Here is a 25,913-nt window from a genome sequence, read left to right as displayed (position 1 = left end):
CTTCCTTCCGCCCAGGAGTCTGGCAGCCTTGCCGGGAGAGTCCCGCTAATACCAGAGAGCGGAGGTGCAGGTCCCAGCGGTGAGAGGTGAGAGGGAGGGAGCCTGGGAACCCTAAAGCCCACAGCTATGCAAAGGCAAAGGCGGGGAGCTGTGCTCCAACATCAGCCACAAAGAGCTGAACCGAGAATCAGAACCTACAAAGCCAGGCTAGGATGCAAGGAAACTAGTTGCAGACCCAGAGTAGTGCCTAATAGTAAGGAAACCCCTCGGAGTTAAGTCCTTGTGGGGGCTTCTTTCTCTCGAGGCCTTAGTGTCGATCGCAAAGCCAGTGATTCCGTGTGTTTTGTGTGCGTGTGTAACTTCTCACCTGCTGTTTACGTCTGTTCCACCTCTTTTTGAGCCTTCGTTTTATAGGTTTTAAAAAACAAGAAGATACCGCTACTTGATCGTGCTGCGTAGAGTTCTGAGTTGTGAAGGCTCGCGTGACCTCTGGTTTGAGGGAGGGGCCCAGCGGGTCCCTACGCGACGCGGCGGGTGTCGGCGGCACGCAGCACCCCTCGCTGACGCACCTGACCGCGAGCGCCCAGGTGGCTGGTTGTTTTGAAGCAGAGCTCCAGGTGGTGAAGTTAGGGGCGCCCCGGGGTCCGTGCTTGAGCCCCGTTGCTCGGGCGGCGGCGGGCCTGGCGTCTGGCTGCCTGCAGGGTGGTGGGGAGCCTGAGCCCCGCTGCGAGCCCCAGCGCCCTGGGGCCTTGGCCGCGCAGCAGAGTGGCCGGCGACGCGCGTGCTGTACTCCCCACGAGTGATCGGGATGCATATGATGAGACTCCGCTAGTCTGTTTTATTACAAATAATCCTAGAGGAATGGCCGTAAAAAAAATCCTTTAGGTATGTTTTCCGAGAGCTTCTGCAACATTCCTTGCATCAGAGGCGTTTTCCACCTTTAAACAAGTCACCGTGAAAACTACCAGAAGTTGTTGACGGACGTCCCGTTGCTTCCAGTTCCTCGGTCGGTCGGCGGGTCGGGTGGTCGGGTGGTCGGGTCGCGGGGGCTGCCTTCGGTTTGCCTTGAGCTGCAGTGTGCGACCTGCGGGGAGAGTACCCCCTGGAAGTTCAGGGTCGGCCTCCCTCGGCTCCCCCGCCCCGGCCCCCGCCCCCCAGGCACTTCAGCGGTGGCAAAAATAACCATTGTCCCCTGGGAAATGGAGCTCATCGCTATGGTAACTAATGAAGGTTGCATCATTCTAGGGCACATTTTTAAAAGCCTGAGTTTCAACATGGGAGACGCCTCGTCTTATTTTATTCAGTAGCTTAGCAACCTGTGGTACACTGTTTGCCACCGCCCCCGTCTTCCTTCTTCTCTCAGAGGACTGACCTATATAGATAGATTTTTATTATGGGCACGTTCGCACTGTGAATTTGGTTCCGTTCTTGGGTATGTTTGTGACGACCTTATTTTGTGGACCAAAAATCAGGCCCCGTGCTGCGTCTGGGAAGCGAGGCTGTTTGTTCTCCGGCGGGGCGCCCTCGCCCGGTCTGCGCCCTCCTGCGCGCTGCGCCCCTAATTGTTGCCGTCGCTCTGCGTTTGTCCTTGGTCCCCTCTCCCCCTCGCTCACCAGCGGCTTAGCTCTCGCCTGTGTGCTGGTGGCCTCCCGACGCTGGGCTCCGGCTCAGGCCTCGCCCTGGACGCCAGGTGGCCGCCGGTGCCCCTGGGAGGCCCAGCTGGAGCACCCCGGGCTCGCCCGTTCAGGGAGCAGCCAGCCCCGCCCGCCGGAGCGATCTTCGCCGCAGGGGCCGCCCCTCGTGCAGCTCCCCACGCGGTCAGCCCCAGTCTGCGTGCTTCCCTCCCGCATGCTCTACCTGCTCTACGGTCGCCGCCCTCTCTTCTCCCTTTAGGCCTGGCCTCCTGGCTGGCCGGCCCCGTCGCTTCGGATAAGCAGGTTTCCTCCAGGCCTCCCTAAACAAACAAACCAATTGTGGTTTTCTGACTGGCACGAGGCCTTCAGTGGCTCCCCGCAGTCCTCAGGGTAAAACCCAGACTCAGGAGGGCGCCCTCCTGCCCGCCCCGTTGTCCAGCTCGCGTCCCATCACCCCCACCTGCGCCCCTGCTGCCCTTGCCGCCGTCCTCAGGTGCCCCGGTCACCCCCACGCCCCGTCCTGCACCCCAGACCCCGTCCCCTGGGGACGCTCACACCTCCTGACCCAGGCCCCATGTCAGGGCTCGAAGCCCCGCGTGTTTCCTGACCAGCGTGGCGAGCTTCTGGAACATCGGTGGCGCGGGGTGGTCTCTGTGGTTCCAGTGCGTTTCCTATACGCGGGCCTCGTGGGCACCTACTAGGTGTTTGTGAATGAACCGGAATGTGTGTAAATGCACTCGTGAGCCGCCGGGCAGACCCCTCACTTCCGGATTTCAGCAGTCGGGAGATCGGGACGGTGGTCGTCTCTGCAGCTCCTCGCCTCCGTCCAAGTGGACTCGCCAGGACCGCTGGAGCTCGGAGCCAGGGTGTGCTTTCCCGGGAGGATGGGGCGGCCGGCCACACGCGCCTGTGCGCTCCGCCTGTTCAGCAGCGGCCGTGGGCTGCGGAACCCCGTGGCCGGCTCACGTAGACGAGCGCCGCTGGAGAGCAGAAAGTCAAGCGCAGGCTGCAGTGTGGGGCCCTCCCCAGGGGAGCAGTGGGCTTGGCTGCTGGAGCAGCGCCTGAGCTCCATGTGGTCACGTCGGCTGCTGCCGCGGCAGGAGGCACGGGGGCTGCGTGGAGGCAGTGCCGGGTGCCCTTCCCCTCCGTTTCTTTAGGTGCTGGTGGACTCGGGAGCCACAGGTCCACACCCATGATGCCCCAGCACAGTGTGCGGATCGCTGGGTTTCAGGCCCGCGTCCTTGCTGCCACTCCGCACAAGGTCTGTGCAGGTGTGATCAGGGCATCTCCTGGCAGGGGACAGTCGGGGTGGGTGGCAGGGAGGAACTCGTGACCGATCCCCTTGATGTGTTAGGAGTGATGAGCCCACGCTTGGGCCTGGCGTGGAGCTCGGCCCTGGGCAGACGCCAGTGGGACAAAAGGCGATGCCGTCCCCGATGGTGCGTAGAACTCAGCCGAGGAGCAGCCTAGCCCTGAGCAGGGTGGGGTTCTGATAAATATCACAGTGCACCGACCTCTGCTTTCACCTTAAAACGGAAGCAAAAGAAGAACTTTTTTTAGGTTTAAGGGTAATATCTAAAATGATTCTTACCTGTTGAAATGTGGTCAGCTGTGTCCAGTATGGACCAGGAGAGGCAGCCGCCTCCGCGCCGCAGACCCGCTGCGGGGCCTTGTCTCACTAGTTTTGAGATGAGAATTTCTCCCCTCCCCGGCTGCCCTGACCGCGAGCGGGAGAGGAGGAGCTGGGAGGAGAGGACCCGCCTGGCGCGGGGGCAGCCGCCTGGCACCGTGTGTCTGGCCCCGTGGGGTTGCGGGGAACCCGGGCTCTGTGTCGGGGTGAGTGCTGCGCCTCTGCCCTTCGGAGGCACCTGCATTCTTCTCCAGGACACTGACCTCTACTGGCTTAGCCTGACTCGCAGTCACAGCTGAGTGTCTGTCTTGGATTTTTTTCAAGGAAAAAAATTTCCACTCACTATTAAAGTCTTTTTATGCTGCTTTAAAAATATAGTTTGCCAAGAAATTAGTACCTATAGGCTTTGTATAGTGGAATCAACATTTATCTAGGAGATTTGCATTTTTCTGGGGGAATTCCTAGCCATCTAAATTTTACTTTTGACCTTTAGGATGCAGTGTTGTTGTTTTTTTTTTTTTAATTTTTTTTAACTGTTATTATACCTCTAAAGACAAGGGAACAAACATTTTCATAGTTTTGTTTTTATTTTATTTTTCATTTTTTTATAGTTTTGTTTTTAATCGTAAAATTTATCAATTCTTGATACATGTTGGTGTAAGGAAGGCAGTATGTCTAGTGAAGAGAGCACAGAGTTTAAAATCACAGGTTTCGGTTCAGGCAGATTATTAGTTCAGGCAAATTGCTGAAATTCTCTGGGCCTTCTTCTCACCTCTGAAGGGTGGTTTGTTCACAGAGCTATTGTAAGGATTAACTATATACACAGAGTGTTTTGGGGGCTGTCGTTCCCGCAAACATGTTTGTCGCTACTATTAAAGTGAAAACTAGCATTAGCCAGCCACCCTTTTGACCTATACAGCTGTTTTAAAAAATCTTAAAACAGACCTGTATTAGCTGTATTGTCATGTGCCTTTTCTCCCGGGATTTTTAGAATCTCTGTTACGTAAGTGTCCGTCCATACGTGCGTATCTGTGTAAGCTGAGAGTTTGTGCACCTGAAAGGCCAGGAGCGTTGGCCGCGGTGACATCGCGGTGCCCTACGACCTGCCTTCAGCTCTGCTCCTCTCGGAAGACGCTTTTCCACATCTGCAGTTCTTTTAAACTCAGTATGTCGAAAATGAAACCTGCCCTGTTCTCCTGCCTTCCTGTCCCTGCCGTGCTGGGAGCAGTTTTGCACAGTGTGGTTGGGAGAGCGCAGCCTTTGGGGTTAGCCTGCCTGGGTCGTGGCTCCGTGTCCTGGGGCTCCCTGTGCTTCAGAGCCCTCCTCTCGGACAGCGGACAGGAGAGCCGTAGCTGTTGGGGTTGTCGGGAGGCCACGTATTGGAATTTTGTTGGCCGAACAGCCCCTTGAAAAGCCCAGCAGACTTCTTTTTGTTCGCTTACAGTGGTTTCCGTAGCCGATCACCTCTGCCCAGCAGCCTGTGTCGCTCCGGGTGTGTAGTCTTCCATTTACTGGCCCTCGGCGCGCCCTGCCCATCCCTCCCAGGTCACCGTAAGCGCTGCAAGGGAGGCAGAGGAACGAGTCCAGCTTAGACAGCCAGCGTCTCTGCTGCCTTAGACCAACCTATTTTCATCCACCCAACAAGTATTTATCACGTATTTGCCATGTGTGATGCACTCCGGCAGCCTCTGGGTAGATAGTAGTGAGCAAGAAAAGATGTTCTTTATCGCCATGCTATTTTCTTATTTTTACTTTTCAGATAATAAAGACATTTACAAGCGGGTAAGTCAAATAACAGATTGTGGCCAGGGCAATGAAGGAACTAAATAGAGTGACAGATACCGCCGTCCCTCCAGAGTCAGCACTTCCTGAGCCTGCTACCCTCCTCCCCGTCCCCCGTGGATGAGATTCCTTTCCTACATTGCCGTACAGGGATTTAAAATCCCTCAGAGCCCTTGTCATCCAGGGTTGTCGTGATGTTTACTTGTCTGTCCACAGGGAGCTCCTGCACAGTGCCTGGCACATAGCAGGTGCTCAGTACCTGTGGAAGGAATGCATAAGGGACTGGATGAACAGTTCATAGGATATCTTTGTAGATTGAGCAAAAAATGCCTTCACATGTTCAGCATGTTGGCAAAGCCAGAAAGGCCTTGGATCTTAAACTCTCCCAAGCTATGGTGGATTAGTGTGTTTTTTAAAAAACAGTGATAATAATGACAATAATAATGACCGTTGGCAATTATTGAGTGCTTCCTGTATGCTGTATGTCAGGTACCTTACGTTGAGGGGTGCCGGGGTGGCTCAGTTGGAACTGAGGATTCAGCTCTTGATTTCCGCTCGGGTCATGATCTCAAAGTCATGAGATCGAGCCCCATGTCAGGCCCCGCACTCATCGGGCAGTCCGCTTGAGATTCTCTCTCCCCCTCTTCCTCCGTTCCCTCCCCCGCCACCCCCGCTCATGTGCTCTCTTTCTCTCTAAAATAATAAAAAAAAGAACCTTACATTTAATCTTTGCAACAACTTTCTGCCGGAGGTTCTAGTTATATTTTTCATCTTTCACTAACTAGGAACTCTTCGCTAACTTAAACACACCTCTGGTTTATTTATTTTTAAAAGTTTTATTATTTTGTATTTTTAAAGATTTTATGTAAAAATCTTAAATCTTAAATTTGAAATATTAATTTAAAAATTAAAAATGTATTCATGAGAGACACACAGAGAGAGGCAGAGACACAGGCAGAGGGAGAAGCAGGCTCCATGCAGGGAGCCCGACGTGGGACTCAATCCCAGGACCCTGGGATCACGCCCTGAGCCGAAGGCAGACACTCAACCACTGAGCCACTCGGGTGCCCCAAGACACCTTTGATTTAAATGTTCAAAAAAAATTTTTTTTAATTTTTATTTATTTATGATAGTCACACACAGAGAGAGAGAGAGAGGCAGAGACATAGGCAGAGGGAGAAGCAGGCTCCATGCACCGGGAGCCCAACGTGGGGCTCGATTCCGGGTCTCCTGGGCCAAAGGCAGGCGCCAAACCGCTGCGCCACCCAGGGATCCCTAAATGTTCAAAATTGAGCTCATAATTCTCACCTCATGTCCTGCCCTTTTCCATTGTTCCTCATCTCTGAGTGACAGCCCCGTCATGTAGTTGGACAGACCCCAAACCTAAGGAAAGATGTTCCTTCCCTTCATCTTCTCTATCTGCTAACATGTATTCAGATCCTGGTAACAAAATCCATCTAACAGTGGCTTAGGGTAAAAGTAAAGGGAATCCTCTCAGACATATCTAGAGTCCGTCTAAAGGGTTGGTGGATCGGGGTATTACTGAGGCCAGGCCCTTTCCATCTTCAACCCTGTTGACTCAGCCTGTCTGCTTCTGTCCTCGAGCTTGTTGTCTCATGATCGAAGGTGGTTGCCTCAACTCCAGGCAAAGTCTGTATTGATTGTTCTTCTTAAATTTTTATTGCAGCGACGTTCGCATAACATACAGTGAACCCCTTTAAAATTTACAATTCGGTGGCATTTAGTGCATGCACAGCGTGGTCTTAATCACCAACTATCTTTAGTTTCAAAACTGTGTCACCCCATAAGTACCCACTGGGTAATTACTCCCCTTTTGACCCCAGCCTCATCCCCTGACAACCTCTAATCTTGCTGTCCCTACAGATTTGTCTATTCTGGACGTTCCATGGAAAAGAATCAAATGTTATGTGACCTTTTTTGTCTGGCTGCTTTTACGTTAGTGTAGTGCGTTTGAGGTTCATACAAGTTTAGCGTGTTATCAGTACTTCATTCCTTTTCAGGGCTGATAATATTATATTCCATCCATACAATTTGTTTATCCGTTCATCTGCTGATAGACATTTGGCGTGTTTACACCTATTGGCTATTGTGAATTGTGCTGTTATTGTTTGTTTTAAAAAATTTGGGGGGAGGCAGATTGCAGTGTACCTACCACACAGCGTTACATTAGTTTCAGGTGTACAGCGTAGTGGTTCCAGCAGTTCCGTACATCACTCCGTGCTCATCAGGATCAGTGTACCCTTAATCCCTTCACCTGTTTTACCCACCCCTCACCCACTGTCCCTCTGGCAACTACCAGTTTGTTCTCTATTTTTTTTTTAATTTTTATTTATTTATTATAGTCACAGAGAGAGAAAGAGAGAGAGGGCAGAGACACAGGCAGAGGGAGAAGCAGGCTCCATGCACCGGGAGCCCGACGTGGGATTCGATCCCGGGTCTCCAGGATCGCGCCCTGGGCCAAAGGCAGGCGCCAAACCGCTGCGCCACCCAGGGATCCCTGTTCTCTATTTTTAAGAGTCTCTTATTTCAAAAAAAAAAAAAAAAAAAGAGTCCCTTATTTCTCATATTCCCCGTATGAGTGAATGCAGACGGCATATGTCTCTCCGACCGACTTATTTCACCAGCAGCATCCTCTCCATCCATCCATGTTACAAATGGCGAGAATTGTGCTTTTATGAACATACATGAACACATCCCTGTTTGCATACCTGTTTTCAGTTCTTTTGAGCCGATACCTAGGAGTAGAAGTAGTGGGTCATGTGGTTTAACGCTTTTTGAGGAACTGCCAAGGCATCTTCAACAATGGCTGCGTCATTTTATATTCCTGCCAGCGATGTATGAAGGTTCCTATTTCTCTACAGCCTTTAGAACACTTACTTGCATTAAAAAAAAATTATTGTAGCCTTTCTAGTGAGTGTGAAATGGCATCTTACTACAGTTTCGATTTGCATTTCCTATTGAGCGGTGATGTTGAGCATCTTTTCATGTGTTTGTTGGTCACTTGTTTATCTTTTGGGAAATTTCCACTAACGTCCTTTGCTCACTCTTTAATTGGTTTTCTTGTTATTTTGTCATTGTTGAGTTGCAGGAGTTTCTTACAGAGTATGAGCACTAAATCTCCCTCATCTATGTGATTTGCAAACATTTTCGCCCATTCTGTAGATAGTCCTTCCACTCCCTTGTTGATGTCCATTGTTGCAGAAAAGTTTTGAATTTTTATGAGGTCTAATTTATTTATTTATTTTTTGTACTAAAGGCTGTGGCATCCAATTCAAGAATCCATTATTGAATGAATGCAAGGTCATGAAGATTTGCCTCTGTACTCTCCTTTAATAATTTCAGTTGTAGCTGCAATATTTAGGTCATTGATCTATCTCTTAAGTATAGATACTTAAGTGGGAAAGTATCCTGGCACCCTTGTCAAAAATTTATGATCCATAGATGTTGGAGCCTATCTTGATCCATATCTATCCTTACGCTAATAATACTGTGCTGTTGTGATTACTGTAAGGCTACAGTTAAGTTTTGAAATAAGGAAGTAGGAGGCGTTCAACTTTTTCTTACCAATATCATTGTGGCTGTTTGGGGCTTTTTGCAGTTCCATACGGATTTGAAGATTGACGTTTCCATTTCTGCAATAAAAGCCATTGGAATTTTGATAGGGATTGCATTCAGTCTATAGATTGCTTTGGGGAGTGTTGTCTTTATCTAGCCTTCCAATTGGTGAACATGGATTGTCTTCCCATTTATTTGTATCTTTAATTTCTTTCAGCAACGTTTGTATTTGTGTCTGTGCAAGTCCTTTATTTCCTTTGGTATCAGGTAATGCTGGCCTCAAAGTTAAGTCGTCCTTCCTCTTTGTATTTTGGAAGGTTGAGTAGGATTGTTGTTCTTTCTTGAAATGTTTGATTGAATTCAGTGAAGCCATCTGGTCTGCACTATTATTTTTGATTACTGATTCTATCTTTTGACTTGTTACAGGCCTGTTGAGATTATTTCTTTTTGAGTTAGTTTTGGTAGATTGTGTGTTTCTGGGGATTTTTTCCATTTAATCTAGATTCTCAAATTTACAGGCGTACAGTTCATAGTACGTTTCATTTCTTTTAGGGTAGTAATGTTCTCACTTTCATTTCTGATTTTAACTACTTCCATTCTCTTTGCTTTTTTGTAATCCGTTTAGCTGAAGGTTTCTTAGTTTTGGTGACCTTTTCACAGAGCTGCATTTTAGTTTCTCTGATTCTGTCTTTGGCTTTCTAATCGCTATCTTATTTTTCTCTGTTTTAATCTTTAATATGTATTTCTCTCTGCTGGCTTTGCGTTTAGTTTGCTTTTCTGTTTTCAGTCCCATAAAGTGTGAAGTGAGGTTGTTGATTTGAGATCTTTCTTTTGTTTTAATAAAGGCATTTACTATAAACGACCCTCTGAGTTCTGCTTTCACTGCTCCTCATAAGTTTTTTTATGTTGTTTTTATTTTCATTCGTTTCAATATATCTTCTGATTTTCCTAGGGATTCTTTTTTTCTTCTTTTTCTTTTTTCCCTAGTGATTCTTCTTTGATCCATTGGCTATTTATGGTTATGTTGTTTAATTTCCACATATTTGTGATTTTTAGAAGCTGCAAGCACCTAACTAGACCTATGAGTTCTAAAATAGCGATTCTGATGGCTTTTGCCAGCTTGATATTGGATTTGGTGTAGGGACTGATTTCTGGAGCTTCCTATTCTGCCATTTCCTGTGATGTCACCTGTATTTATTTTTGTTGAGATAACAACGTCCATAGTAAAATGTTGTACTAACATATTCTAAAAAAATGTATTTAATTGAAGCTGATATGAATATAGCAAATATATCGAAATTACTTTTTATAAATTATTTACCCTTATATCTGTCCATCCCTTAAAATAGGATAGTTGACCAAAAGGATGAAAATTTTGCATATGTGTGTATATATATATATAGTTGCGTCGCTGTACATCACTACATTGTATCCTGTGGCTGTGCAGAGAAAATGACATTTCTTTATTATGTCTATAGTTAATCTAGTTTTTCCTCCTACTTACTACTCCCTATGGGAGATCCATTGGTTAGGGCAAAAATCCAGTACAATTTTAAACTTAGTCTAGTACAATGACTTAAATAGTGTGAGATCAAAATGTTCAGTCTTTTGTTTTTTACCCTGGGATGATTTAAGTGTGCAGGGTGTGGGGTGTGCCCTATATGATCTCCCCCCACCGTGAGGAACTGCTTATTTCCCTTAGTTTGATTTCTGCTACTTACTCTGGTCTCTAGAAGAATGTCCCATTACCTTCTAGATGTGTTTGCCTTGTCGGCATGTGCAGATGGTGTCATGGCTGGTGTAACTCGTGGTGGGCCTTTCTGGTTGGTCAGAGCCCGGTGGTGCTCCCTGACTGGTTCATCTTCTCTTTGGCCCCTTCTCTCTGAGCTCTCTTGGGTCACTGCCATGTCTGTATCTGGCGTGCTGGCCTGGAACTTCATCCACAGCCTTTGCGGAAGGATTTCCATGTTTCATGGTGGGCCCATAGGCCAGCCCTCTGGCTTGGGAATCTGAGTCTCAGAGTTTACATTACCTGACCATGCCTGGAAAAACCTTCTCTCAAGACAATGGCCTGGCCTGTAAGACTATGGATTTGCTATGTGTCTTTCTGCATATGTCAGAGGCTTCATTTTATTTCTTTACACTTCCTTTACTAGTAAAGCTTATTAACTCCCCATACAAATGAATGTTTCCAGCAGACTAAGGCAAAGGTCACAAACTTGGACAGGCAAAAGAACAACAAAAATAGTAATTTTCAAACACTTTGACTTTTGCATGTGTGTATATAGACCTATATGAGGATAATACTTACAGAGTCGTGTAATTCTAAGGGTACACAAGCCTTAAATTTAAGGAATATAGGATCTATAGAGAGGCGTAAGTGGTGTGTGTGTGTGTGTGTGTGTGTGTGTGTATGTAAATACTTACAGTTAAGATCTATATGTAGATATAATATATATAGTTAAGATGTATGTAAAGTTATTTGGTTTCTGTCAACATTTTCCCATGATTAAAAATGCTATGATTTAACACACTTTTTTTTCTTCTTGTAGGACCGTTCGTGTGTGGCTAAAGAGAGACAGCGGACAGTATTGGCCAAGCATATACTATGTGATGCCTTGTAAGTATCTCGATCTCTGTCTTAAAAAATCAGACATGGACCCCACCTCCCTTTCCTTTCCAGATTGCCTTCTCCATATCTTCTTGAGTAGGGATATCTGAGGGTTGGGATTATCATTTTAATGGAAAGTACCATATTAAATCATTGTAGCTCTCAGTATGTAAAATAAGAATATTGTTCTGACATTGACTATATATTCACAGTTTCTGAATAAGATTAATGGGAGAAGGACTACAGCACATAGTTATCTCAGATTATAGCTGTCTCCCTCTTTTCCAACTTTTTGTCTGACTTTTTTGTGGAGTACCTCCTTCAACATTTGAAATTTTGCCCTGTGATTACATTTGTGAAGTCAGTTTTTGCATTATTGTTATGTTACTCATTCAAATACAAGAGAGTCCACATGGACGATTTTTGTTCTCACAAGGATTTGCTTCAGATTGAAACATTCTAATGGGAGGTCAGTCTCATTTCCTCGAGCTCTTATACGCGATTTTTCCTCGAGCTCTTATACGCGATATATGTCCCTGTACTGATAAGTAGCTACTCTTTAAAATCTATTTTTAAAAGATGCATGTGACTGATTCTTAGATTTGTGTGCTGGCAAAGTTCTCCTATAGGGAGAGAAGAGCTGGCTCCTCAAAGTAGGAAATTTCTTTTTAGTCTGGTGTTTTATTATTAAAAGTTAATGAAGTGTGGGCATCCTATTCCATGTTTCTTTGAGTATAAGATCATTATTTAAATTCATTATTAGTTATATTAGGAAACATTTCCCTGAGTCCCCTTCCTTCCAATCTTAATTAAAATTGATACCCTAGCAACAGCCCTCAGGTTTGCTGTTTGGGCCCATAAACCCTCTGGCTTTCTGCAGTGTGCACCTCTTTCCTTGATAGAAGTATCCCAGTGTGAGAAGTATATACCACAGTGTACGGCCAAAATAAATTCATGCTAAATTGTAGATGAGATTAAGTTTATGCCTCTGGCAAAAGAATGCTGTAATAACTTCAGTAAGCAATTTTGCTTGTTTGTGAACAAATGAGTTATTAAGGATATAATGGTTTTCTGTGACTTTTCAAATCATCTTTGAGGTTTTGCGTGTCTTTAGAATTTTTTAGGAAATATATGGTGATCATGAAGCTGAACCAAGTGTTCAGCCCAGTATTAGGGAAGAAGAAACTTCTTGTAATTCTTATATTGGCTCCTTAACCGTTGTGCCTCCAGCAGACCGCATTATATAGCGAGAGCCCCAGGTGAACTTGACCTGTGGCAGTGCTGAGGGCTCAGGTAAAAGGAGAGGGAAAGGAATTCTCTGGTTGTTTTTTCTGATTTCGGAGTGATATAACCAGTCCTAGCTGTGATCTTGCTTTTTTCATCAAACTTGACATGCTATCTAACTAGAGGAGGCGGGGAAGGTCTTTAGTCCAGCCAGCTGAGAGTCGGCTCCAGACGATGTCACTCCCATGACCATGAAGACAGAGGAGAATCAGACCTGGGCAGAATGATGAGAGCTCAGGGATGGTGAGCAAAGAATTTTCTTGAGGTGAACACGAATAGGAACCTCATGGAGACACAGGGTCCTAAGCAATTGCTTATCTGCCTCTTCCCCATACACACATCCAAATGCATTTTTTGCTGTCACTCTCTGATACTCTCTTTATTTGAATGTCACTGAGAATACAGAGAAGCCTCTAGTTGCATTCTTTGTCATTGATTAAGCTGTATGAATAACTATGGGCTTGCTGTAGTTCCTACACCAGGCAAGTTGCTCAGTACGTAAATACTTATTGAAGACTTGAATCTGATAATAAAGAAGAGTACCTGAGAATATTATCAAACATTTTCCTAGTGATTGGTCAGTCTTTGAGGAGGAGGACCCTTTAGTTATTTGCATATTTTGCATATGACCTTCTACCAAAGGGGGTGAAAAAGGCATCACTTTGCTTAATTAAAATGTGTCTGGGCTAATAACCACATTAGGGTCACCTGAGAACTTACTAGAAATGCAGATATTGGGTTCCATGCTAGATCTCCTGAGTCAGAATCTGCATTTTTAATAAGATCTCTAGGTGATTGTATGTTAGAGAAGACTGTCTTCTGGCATTATAGCCAACATTATAGCCTCTGATCCACTTACATGTGTTTATATGAACACATAGAAAGCCTCATGCACCTATACTATTGATTTATAAATACACAGGTAAAAGTTAACATCATAAGTACACTTTCTAGTGGATCATTCCTGCATCCCTGCTCTACACAGGACACTGAGCTAGTTGCCAGGGTTTGCAGAGGAGTAGGTGCATATGGTCAAGACAATTTCCATAATCTTTCCTTGTTTGGTGGCTCCAATACCACGGAGAGGCAAAGAAAAAAAAAATCAAAATCAAAAGGCTGTGTTCATTACAATTGATCAGATACTGGCTTTTATGTTCCTAGGAATTAAGTGCGTTCGGATTACAGAGTAGCTGATCTTCGAGCAAGTGTCCGTTTTGTCGAACTCGAGAGAGGTGGAATCTTACTGCATAAGGAATTATGCTGTATTTGGGGGCAGTTAGAAAACCTGAAATACCTTTGGATTTCCAAAAGATTGTTTTGCATTTCTTTCTATTGAAAGGTGTTTTGTTAAGAGATTGCTTAGTAAACAGTTACGTGGTGTTAGTCACAAAATAAGTAGAAAGGTTGAGTGTATCTAGAGGCAGTGACGTGGGCATCACAAGGCAGATGTGACTGTGATGGGTCTCAGGTGGCGAGTAATCAGTAGTGTTCCAAATCTAGAGGAGAACGTAAAGTATCCTGTACATGTAATATATGCCTTATTTGTGTATTTTGTTCATTAAAATACCATTTAATGTAGTGTTTGTCATGTTTTGGGTAGGACAGTAATGTTTTGTAGCATTGGGAAGAATTTGATGTTTAATGGAGGGGAGGAAGCAGAAGGCTAAGGCGTCAGATGAGAAGGAACGGATGGCGAAGGCTAAGTGTGATGGTTGGGAGTGAGCCTGAAGGGCCGGGGAGGGTGAGAAGGCTGATGGATGTAGGGAGTGAGCAGATACATCATGATCAAAAACACACCAGCTTTGGGGATGTGTCCCCATTCCCTGTCTTGTCTGAGAAGCCCCGCTTCCCCTTTAGGTGGGAACCAGGAGAGACCAGACTTGCCTGCTTAAGGCTGTTTGCTCCTGAGCCAACCTGGTTTTCCCAGAATTTAGAATTTGGAGTAAGAAATGCTAGTTTCAGCCTCAGCTGGTCCCTTGAGCTGGGAACATGAAACCTTATAGCTGTGAGGCATTCGTGTGCATAAAGAAACAGTGAAAGCTGATCCGCTTAAAAGGAAGTATGAATCCGAGAGGAAGGGCCACTTGGTCAAGAGGGAGAGAAACCTAAGCAGGTGATGGCTGAGGGTTTTTCTCCTCCTCCTCCCAACCTTCAGAAGCCCGACTCTGCTTCTGCCTTTGAATTCAAGAGATGTGCCCATTAGTGCTTACATCCTCTCCGGTGGGTTTGTGGTACTCGAAACTACGAGTTTCTGACTCAGCCTCGCCCTGACTGTGTACCTCCCAATTCCTGTCTGTTCAGTTTCTCCTGGATCGCTCTGATCTCTAAGAGCAAGGACTGAGCCGTGTCCCAATTGATGCCACTGTGATGTTGAGCTGAAAATAGTCTGGGAAAAGTAAGGGCAAGTAAAGAAGAAAAGCAGAAAGACTTGTCCCGTTTAATTTCTTTAGATGGTTCAGTCGATGAATTTTAAATGTTTCTTCCATACTTAGCACGGTGCGATGTCCCAAGGATATGGTGGTTAAGTAGGACAGATGATTCCTGTCTTCATGGTGTGTACAGTCTGGGGAGGGGGGGGGCAGACCTAAAATAAACACCACTCACGCTGGGTGGTGTTATAACAGGAAACAGGCGTAACGGGAACCTGGTCACAAAGGTTCCTAAAGAAAGTCCCATTTAAAACCCCGCTGTCTATAGAGAATCTGGGGTGACTGATGACTGGTTTTGTACTTTCCTATGTGTCAATTTTTATGGATGAGTGAGAAATAAGAGCCTTTCCTTATCCAGTATTCTTTCAAAAAATAGTATCTTTTTGACGTATCTCATGTGATAGCTGCTTATTGCCTATGACAAGATCAAATTACAAAGTACCCAGCTGGGACCTGCTTGAGCTTGGAAGCTCCAGAGAGGTTTAGCCTTTCTGAGGGTATAGAGTTGAGGTTCCAGTCGTAGCCATAAATGATTATTTGTTCCGGGCTTCTGATAGGCACCATTTCAGCCACCACATTTGCATCTCTCTCTGCAGAGGGAAAAAAACAAAACGAAACAAAACATGGAAAGCATAGGCATTCCCATTTTCATGGCTGAGTTATTTTAGATTTACTTTTTTAACTAGGTTTGCCGTTCATGGGGTCAGACAAAGGGATGGATGGAGGAGAGAGATCTCAAGCAGGAGCCAGGACGGCAGGTGTTTGAGATTTTGTTTACTGTATTAAAGTGTCGGGCATCACGTCTGGGCGTCTATTGCCAGCTTTTCCCCCTGGGCACGGAGACTAGGTGGAGTGAATAGGGGCGTAAGAGGCGCGGAGCCTCGGGACCGAGGGTGTGCTGGACAATCCGAGAGCCTCTGTGGGTTCTGTGGCTGCCAGGGCTGGCAGGTGGAATTTACTGTGGCTCCCAAGTGTACGAATTTGTCCCCAAAGCAAAACAGTAGATGGTTTTTCAAAGGTACGAATCAGAGGTGCTCCCAACACAGCAGCAGAATGAGCTCTTCTTTCCAGCTCTGGGTCTTGGCCTGGATGGGGGGGGGCGTTGGCCAGCGGGAGCCGCGCGCGGGCCCCCTCGGTTTTCACACAGGTGCAGCCACTTTACCATTTGCTCGGCTAACTTAACGGATCGAATTCCGACCTCATTGAAAAACATAATTTTGAACTTCGAACTAAAAACGTCCTAGTTTTTATCCAAAGCTTGGTCGAAAGACTGTTTCTACGGAGGGCAGGCCGCAGGCTGCGCAGTCTCGTCAGCAGCTCCCCGGGCTGGTAGCCCTCGGCGGGGATGCTGCGGGGATGCCGCGGGGATGCTGCGCGTCGCCGGCCCCCAGCTCGGCCCCCAGCTCGGCCGTGCGCGTGTGTGGGCGCGCTCTGGCTCTTTGGGGGGTTCTCGACTCCCGCAGCACTCGGCACTCCTCTGAGGAAGCACGACGGTGTCTGGAGGCCCTTTGCTTTCTCCAGGGCAGCGCTCAGCCCCCATGTCCTACATCATGTTGGGACGACGCAGACGGATTAGTGCCCCGACAGCCCGTCTCCGAGGCTGGGAGGGGAAATCCAGGCCCCCGGGCCCCCCAGTCCCTTCCGTCTCCTCCTGGGCCTGCTCCAGCCTAGTTTTCTGTACGTAGCATGAGGCGAGGAAGATTGGGAGGGCAGCTCTGGGGGACCTGGCTCGCCGTCCTTATGGATAATGTGAGACACGGGCCTGTTACGTTCGCCAGCAGATCTTTACTCTCATTTTCTTTGCTCTTTTTTTTCTTTTCCCCCTTTCTGTTCTTATACATCTTCTCCTTAGTTGTTACATTTTGCTTATTTCTATTGTTTGGTTTCAGTATATCTGCTTTTTGAGTCATTTCAAATTCTTGGTGAAACGAGGTAGGGAATGCATTAAATTATCTTGGTTAAGACAGAGAGATCCAGTTTGGACATAGGCTCATGTTTACATTAAATTCACCCCAAACTATGTATTTTTTAAGATTGGAGTTTGCAAAATAGCACGTAGGTTGGAACCCGTGCCTGGGTGGGAAGCTGGAATTGGATTTTCATTTTTGTTGCCAATTTGCTGAGTCATTTCAGGCAAATCCTTTACAATTTTGCCTCCTCTGGAGCTGGATGGATAAACTGTCCGTTTCCTTTAATCTCACATCTGCAAAAATATTTTGGTTATCGGTTATGTTAAATAAGTAATTTACAAAGTACTTTCAGGTTCTTGGTATCTAGCAATATAGACTGTCGTGGCTGATCAGAACCCAAGGGGGACCAGGAAGAGATTGAGCGGTTTGTGAGGTTGTGGCTAGATCGGTTTCCTTTTCCTGTGTGTTGGGACTTTAGCTCTGCAGCAACAGATAACTCGAAATTGAGGATTTAGAAAATTAAAATGGTTACTATGTTCATATGCTGTACACCTGGGATGGAAACGTGTCATTCTATATGTAAATTGCAAATGTCGATTTTCCCACTGGTCAAAGGAGGATTTTCTGTACTTACAGACAATGGATGGAGCTGGTTTGTGTGTTGTCCCACCTCTTCTGCTGGGTTTATTGGAGTTTTGGGGGAAATTCATGTGGTTAGAGTAGTGATAGTAAGGAATTTAAAATAATGAATTTGGCAGTTCTGTTTTCATAAGGTGGTGATTGTTTTGGTGACTTGTAGACAACATCTTTAACTGCGTTGAGGGACTTTCTTGGCAGCCTGGGGGGTGTGGGTGTAATTGGGAAATGCTCATCATATTATTTTATACCTTATTTCAAAGAACTCCTTGGTTCTTAGTTGTGAAGTATATCGCTCCTTTGTTGGTTTCTTTTTGGTATAGGTTATGTTGTGGAACCATCGGTAAAAGCAATTTACTATTTTTACCATTTACATTTTCAAAAATAATTATGTAATATGATCTTCTAATTCTGTATTTACTGAAAGAAAATATGCCCAAGGGACTTTTTGTTTTTTAACGGAAATGGAAACATGGATCATCCAAGGTAGAAATAACATGTTCATCAATCTGAGTAATCACAGCGTTTATTTAGCACACTCTTGCTTGGTTTTCCTGTGACAGGATATTTCAGGATTCTGTTGTCCTTAGATCTTAAACTGATAGTTGAGTCTTAAAACATGTTGGGAGGAAAAGTGACCACCGCTAATCCATTAATTTTGCTGATGTTGCTCAGACTAAAGTCAAGGGAAAAAAGTGGTCAGTTTTAGTAGAGTGCATAAAACACTTGAGTGGAATGGAAAATGATTTTTAATGCCAGGCAATTGGAGTCCTGAATAGAAGTGTTTCTCATACAGCAAAACATGGGTTGACTATTGTAAAGCCACTAAGCACGGTCTTGTGGCAAACGGCACTGAGTGAAAGCGTGTCCACGAGCTCCGTCTACGCGGGCGCTGGGCTGCTCCTTGAATCCTTCTGTAGGATCCTGACATCCCACTTGATGGGGTGCCTTTAACCCCTCCAGGTGTATTCAGGGAAGTGCCATCGTTTGTTTAGTTTTAAAGTGACCCCCAGAGCATCCCAGAAAGATGAGTGTGTCCCGCCACGTCATGCCTTTCCAGGCCTTATATCAGGTGATTGAAATCCACTGCTTCACCCATGAAGCTGCTGTTTTTTGGGACAAAAGTCCCAACCAATAAGCAAAGGACAAAAGAACTCAGTCGTAAAATGAAAAAGATACAAATAGCGGAAATTAGGTAACTTTCCCCCCCAATAAGAGTATTTTGAAAATGCCTTTTCTTAACTTTATTTTTTTTAAAAAAAAAGCAAGAGCAACATCTTTTTGAGACCATTTGAGGGACAGAAGTATTTGAAATACAAGTAGTCAGTTTCTCTGTAATCCGCTTAATGACTAACTGTTGAGGTTGATGTTGGCCCCTTGAGTTCCCTTTGTCTGGGGCTTAGATCTCTTGAGCTTTTCTCTCTTCAAATTATATGGTTTTTAATATAGTGACCCAGACTGGGATTTCTCTTTATTTTACTTTTCCCTAAACCCTAAACTGAATACCTGCCTGAAACTACAAAAATCTCACTTAAAAAAATGCTCAATGTTATGAAAGTGTTTAATCTTTAAAATAAGATATTGACAGGTCATCAGGATGTACAGTCCTGATACTTACGTAAGAGACTCTTATCTTTCATTATTCACAGACCTGCACAAATTTCTTTGCCGACTTATTTTTATCTTTTATTATCTTGCTTCCTAAAATTTTGCCAAATATATTTCTTCTGGCTGTCCTCAGTCGGAAACAGAAAGGAGGGATGCCAGGTCTTCTTTTTTTTCCCCTAAAGATTTTATTTATTCATGAGAGAGAGAGAGAGGCAGAGACACGGGCAGAGGGAGAAGCAGGCTCCCTGCGGGGAGCCCGACGCGGGACTCGATCCCGGGACCCCGGGGTCACGTCCTGGGCTGAAGGCAGCGCTAAACTGCTGAGCCCCCTGGGCGTCCCCAAGATGACAGGTCTTAATCAGAGAGCATGGAAATGCATTTTCGTACTATTTTATTAGGAATAAACTGTGGGCATTTTTTTCTCTTGGGTTTTAATAGACATGTTGGGGCAAACATAGGAAGCTAATGAGAGAACAGCAACAAGACCAGCGGCAGGGCCGTGAATTCCAGGTATTGGGTCTGTGTAGGAGCAGCCCCAGGCAAACCGCACGGATGGTCTGTGCGCGAGGACCTGGCAAATGGGGCTCGCCCCACAAAGCTCGCCGGGTGTGCTTCTCCTTTCTCGTGGGGAAAACAGTTAAAGGTTCTTGTTGAGTGTCCTGCTACATTGATGTCCTCTGGAGTCGAGGGCTGCAGCTCGATGCAGGTCGGCGGAGGGGCCGTATTGGAGTTGTCGGGTCTGGCCAGCCCGGTCACTGGGCCTCCGGAGAAGGCCCTGCCCGGTGGGAGAACGGGAGGCTCCCGGCCATTTGGTCCCTCGCCTCAACTCTCAGCCGTCAGATAGGGCAGTTCTTTACCAATCTGTGAACTATTTTATATCACTTGAAGCTGAATTCCTATCTGTGAAATATCCCATACCACGTTTGGGTAACCTAGCTACAAATACCGTGCTTAAACCATATTTTGTTTGTTTGTTCTCTAAGCCTTCCTGTCAGGGGCCCTTTGGCCATTTGGCCGGAATTGCCGTGACCTTACTGTATCGTACTGTCCTTCCGCAGACAGTTTTGCCCCCTCGATATTTTCTCACGCGGATAGGAGCCCGTTTTTGAGCCCTAAGACTAGTCTTTCAGATGTTGCTTTTTTGTTAATTTCTGGAGTTGAAGTTAGAAGGATCTCTGTGTCAGTCTAGCTACTCCTCCGCTTCCCACAAGGAAAGATGTTTGCTGTAACCACAAATACGGGCATCAGCATTCTTTTCAGTCCACTCCCTTCTTGGCCCTGCCAGGGTCTATGGGAACCAAGCGAGGGCCTGTCCCTGTGACAGTGTCACAGTTGGGAAATGGTTTGAGGAGCCTCATAAGGCTCGCCTACCAGAAGTCTTTCCTGCGCACACGCACGCACACGCACACACACAGGTTACAGGTTGGCTTGCTGTTTTACCAATGGTGCCCCCTTGGAGGGGTGGTTTGGTCTTTAGGGGCGTCTGGAAGCTGATGCTCTTTAGCTCTGGCAATCCCCTGTCTAGAAGAACCATCTTGGGCTTCAAGCATATGGGTTCTAGAACAACAGGATTTCTAGATTTCTTTTGTTTATGTGACCCTAAGGGAAAGACCTTTTCCTTTTGGATTCTGAATTCTGGTGGTGTTTCTTACCGTAAACATAAAGTGATTTGGACTCTAATGGTGACATTACAGTTCCTGTACGTGGTTGGTGCCACGATCTGTAAACTCCATGATGGCAGCTATAGTTCCTTGTATATCATTATATCATATGCCTGGAACATAGTAAGCATTCTAAATTTTTCTTCAAAATAAGAAATTTAGTAAAGAGGAGAAGAAATCCAGGAATAAAGAAATAGCAGTGTAGATGTCAGCGTAGCCTGTGCAGTGTTGTAAAAAAGTCATTTAAGTCACGTTCAGAGATCAGTGGGTTTTCTTTACATAACCAGATAGATAGGAACCTTGGAGGAAATCACACAGAAAGACTTTTATATAGTCAGGCAGAGGCAGCTAAAGTGATAAGGTTATTCTTGACTAGTTTATAGCCCTTTGGGCGGCAATCAAGTGGTACTTCATGTGCTCATGCTTATATCCTGATAAACCATTAGCTATTTAAAACTTGTAACAGTAATAGCAAAATAATAAGATCAAAGACAGAATTATAGGAATACTCTTGTCACACAAACACAAAACCTGTTTCATTTCTCCATGTACATTTTTAGGTGTTGATATACTTGATGAAGTTGTGATCACATTATTTGTCTCTTTTTTTCAGCAAATATGATAGCTTTCCAATAAAGTTGTTAGATCTTAATTCTGAACGCACGTTACAAGCTTATGAGACCTGGCATCTTAACACCTGCCTAGAAATTGTGCCAACGTAGTTTATGGGCCACCGGTGAGAAAGACTGACTTCTTCAGAGCAGCACATTAAATACCATTTGACTGTTTTTTTCGGGAATCCATTTTAATTTTGTGGCTCATCAGAGTGAAGATATCCTGCTGTACTGGTGGAAGTCGTGGGGAGGATTATTTTCTGTGTTTCCATTTTCTGAATATATCATGATTGAAAATTAGAAAAAAGTAAATACTTGATGCAGTTTGGAAGATCTTTTCTGTTCAGGGTCCTCTTATAGGGAACAAAAAGAATGTTACCAAGTGATGTGTTTACGCAGTGGCTCTGTCAGTAGAACTTGAAATTCTTTTGTAGTTTAGAGGTAATCTAAGTTGGGTATTTCAAAATAGGATTGTGTGTTTGAATTGTGTCTTTGAACCTTCTCCAACTTTTTCTACCTGTGTGACCTTGAGTAAGACATCTAATCATAGCAGTAGAAAGCAGGAATAAAGATCCCTGAGGCTGATTATGATGATGAGCAGTTTGTGATCTACTGGGCTGTGAAGGTGGAAGAGACATTTAAAATTTGCGTTGGACTCGTTTATTGAACAGCGATTTCAGTGGGGATAAACTGTCAACACGCCCCATTCTTACGAGCCAGTGTAGACGGAGGAGGCAGGGGCCTGGAAGCTGTGTGTTGAGCAGGCACTTCTTGGCCACGCTGGCTTCCAGGCAGGCTTAGTTTACTTAGGCTCAGGTCTACTCAGGTAGTAGCCAATTCTGCGGAACAGGGAGGCCCTATCCAGACTTGATTTTTTTTCCAGTAGAGCCTGGCCCTGTGTCCGGTTGGTTCTCCCTCAAATTGAGACAGATCCTCGGTTTTTTTTTGTTTTTTTTTTTTCCAATTAACAGCCTTCAGTACTGAGAGTAAAAGATTTCTGTTAGTCCACATGCCCTGAGTCAATTCTGAATCACAAAACAGATTTTTATACTAGTATGTGTACGTCGGGGGAGGAGGGAATTATAAGATCTTTCTTTTTTTTTTTTTTTTTTTTCCGCCTAGTTGAGAAAAGATAGGTTGTTTGTATTACAGATGGAGTCTGAGTGGAAGAGAGAGACCGGTGACAGAGCGATTACACAGCACAAAATATTGTTAATATTGCGCGCTTAGATTCCATACTGACGGAACAGCTGAGACCAAGCCCCCTGGAACTAGTCCAGTTTGAGAATATCTTACTCGTTATATTCATTAAAAGGGTAACTGAAAAACTAGGGGTTGGTTGTAAAATTACTGTTTTTATTTTTTGGTGAGTGGGTGTTAAATGAACTGTTTTCCAGGAAATAGTGGGGGAAAAAATAGCCACACGCTTTTTAGCTAGTTAGTCACTCCTGAATCAATGAGAATCATCATTTTGTTAATTTCATCAACATGTTCATTTCTTTCAGCTCCATGTTCATGCATGTCTTTTAACCCGGAAACAAGAAGACTGTCCATAGGTCTAGACAATGGTACAATCTCAGTAAGTACACGTCAATAAGATTTCCAGTTGAAATACTTCCCTTCCCGTGGAGTATGCATATGCGTATTGTGATGAAAGTCATGTATTAGTTTTTTTTCAAACTAACAAATTAATTTTCTTGCTAAGTGAAGTGGACATTGCAGTGCAGCCGATTACGGTGAGGGGTAGGGAGTCTCCGTTTAAACGTTGGCAAGACTCAGCTTGCCTCGCCGTGGACACAGTGGCTAGGAGAGGAGCTTTGTGAGGCCAGTGAGCGAGCTGCTTGAGTCTGAGTGAGTGAGAGCCCGCAGTCATCAGATGGCTCATCCTTCGGTCACATGCTTCCTCGACCAGCGACAGAACACAAGGGAAATGTCTTCTTTGACCCGCATGTCTGATCTCTGATACTTGATGTTTTCCTCCTTTCCCTCTTCTCTGCTCCTTCTTGTCTTAACTCCCTCGAACATGTGAGTAGAGCCCGGTAAATCGTATGAATTGTTAAAGCACAGACTCTACATGAGGCCTCAGGGTAGATTCAGATAAGTATTAGGCTCTTTTTTTTTTTTATTATAGATCTTGAGGGAACTAAAGTGATTAGCGATTGGAATTTCAGGTTTCACCACTTACTTAATCATCTTTTTATATATTTAATCTTAGCTGGTATATTAGCTAAAGGTAAAAAGACCGATCTGGTAAATTCTCCGTTTTGGTAAATCAGCCAGTACTGCCTTCAGACCCAGCAAGAGAGGCCCTTCTTTGGGGCCCTGAGTGAGAGAACGCTGTTCCGGCCACATTTCCCCACAGGGTGAAGGACCTAAGCGTCAAGGGGGTGTGCGCAGCCTGGGCCCTCACACCGCCACCCCTTGTTCTGAGGACCTGAATGACATTTTCCTGACCCCAAACAGCAGAGAGCCTGCACGTACTATACTGTGGAGCTTTCAGGGGTCTGAAAATTCTAGAGTCACTCCTGCACTGCCAGGTGGTTGAAGGGCTATTTGTCAGGATTAGCGGAGGAGAACATATTTCATTTAATAGTTTAACTTGATGTATGGCTTTTAGATAGTTAGACATATGGAATGTGGGTTTCCATCTGTAATCTTACCCTGATTCTTACAAGGGGTCTGAAGAGGTGGGCTTGAAATTTTCCATTTGGTCTTCAGTCAGAGCATTTGTTTGGTGGCCTTTATGGAAATTTTAACAATATTGTTATATGTAAATCTGCCTATTGACAAATATTTATGCAGTTTCTATAATGTCCAATGCAGTCGGTAGGCCTGTAAACTCTGTTCTGTAGGAGGACAGAAGAGAAGTGAATGATACAGATCTTCATCTGCTCGAAGGAGAGTTATTTTTAAAAAGTGGGATGTGGCGGGGGGATAAATTTATTTTTAAAAGATGAAGGAGGGGGTTAACTGGATTGTTCAGTGAACTGAAATATTCACTGCAAAGGAAATCTGAAAAGATGAGCTAAGATCTATATATTGTCCAACGGTTCATGGAACAGTATATGTAGCACTCACTGTCCATGAAAAGGCTGAAGTGTATATAACATATGGGTGAGTCTTTGCGTTTTTTGGAATCAGCGTAGGCGGTTAATGGGTGCTGATAAATTTGGCTCTGAAGGTAAGAAAGGTGAGCAAAGTAAGTGAGTTACGGAGAGTTCTGGCTGTGTATCGTGTACAAGAGGAGAGACCATCTTAGCCATTACTCCCTTAGTAAATGAAACTGCCGGAGAAGCAGAACGTAAATCAGGGGGTCTCGGCTGGGGTTCTTCTGTAGGGATGTCGGTGCAGCGTGAATGTACCAGACCTTGCCTTACCCTGATCTTCTAGAGGAGGTTAAGGACCCAGCTCGCATGACATAATTCCTTAAAAGGACCTGTTTTATGTTGTCGAAGAGGATGAATTAATTGTATATGCTCCCTCTTCTCATGTGAAGAACTGTGAAGAGCTGGGTTAGGGGAAGGCACATGGAGAGAAGGGCTTAAGGTTCAGCGTTCTCATGGGGGTGAGAAGTACTTACGGAGTCTCAGCTGTTGAATAGTTTGTGGACGTGAGAAATCCGGTGCAGACTATTCATTCTCTGTTCCCTGAATATAGCAAATACATTTTAAAAAGAAATACTGGTTAACTTTTTTTTTTTTTGGTTAACTTATTTTAAAAATTTTTTTTTTTATTTATTTATGATAGGCACACAGTGAGAGAGAGAGAGAGAGGCAGAGACACAGGCAGAGGGAGAAGCAGGCTCCATGCACCGGGAGCCCGACGTGGGGGATTCGATCCCGGGTCCCCAGGATCGCGCCCTGGGCCAAAGGCAGGCGCCAAACTGCTGCGCCACTCAGGGATCCCCTGGTTAACTTATTTTAAAAGAAAGAGAGAGGAAATCAGAAAGTAAATCCTTGTTTCTGTTTATTCTACCGAATAAAATGGATTCAAGAAGTAGTTAACCTCATGTGTTCGAATGAATTGGAGATGAAGTAGAGACGACCGCACAGACCATGCTTACAAAAACTTGTCTGCGAAAGGAAGGAGAGGGAGAGGGAGCGCTGCACCAGGATGAGCCCATAGACGAGCAGCAGGGGGTCCTGCACCCCTTGGAGAGTGTAGCCCTGGGGAAGACACAGTCATGAGATGTGGGAGGGGAAGGGGAACGGCCTTTCAGCTTCTCAGGAAGCAGCAGGTTAGGTCACCACCTACTGAGAGGAGCTAGAATGGGTGAGGCCGTGCTTTCATGTCTGCACGTCCTGCTCTCGCGGACCTTGTCTTCCCGACCCCCCTTCTGCCATCGTGGTCTGCAGAGTCCCAATTATCTCTCAGCGCCTCATTCCAATGTCATCTTTTCCTTGGTTTTGTTGTGTTTTGACGGATGCTTCCTAAGGTCCACCAGTAGAAGTTAATCACCCGGCTTACTCCGTAGGTTAGCTGTACTGTATTGCTCATTTAACTCGTTTTGTAAAAAGTTTTCAAGTCTGTCTCTTCCA

General features: G+C 45.3%; 1 protein-coding gene across 1 annotated transcript in view; it reads left to right on the top strand.

Moving 5' to 3' along the window:
* Nucleotides 1-25,913, top strand: part of WDFY2 (WD repeat and FYVE domain containing 2) — a 165,103-nt gene that overhangs the window by 63,940 nt on the left and 75,250 nt on the right. The window contains exons 2-3 of the mRNA XM_055335960.1: nt 11,175-11,242; nt 22,881-22,954. Of these exons, the coding sequence (XP_055191935.1) occupies nt 11,175-11,242; nt 22,881-22,954 (142 nt within the window). The remainder of the gene's footprint in view (nt 1-11,174; nt 11,243-22,880; nt 22,955-25,913) is intronic.

Source organism: Nyctereutes procyonoides, unplaced genomic scaffold, assembly GCF_905146905.1.
Source record: "Nyctereutes procyonoides isolate TBG_1078 unplaced genomic scaffold, NYPRO_anot_genome, whole genome shotgun sequence".
NCBI lineage: Eukaryota > Metazoa > Chordata > Mammalia > Carnivora > Canidae > Nyctereutes > Nyctereutes procyonoides.
Note: the sequence above shows the minus strand (reverse complement) of the source record. Positions and strands in the feature narration are given on the sequence as shown.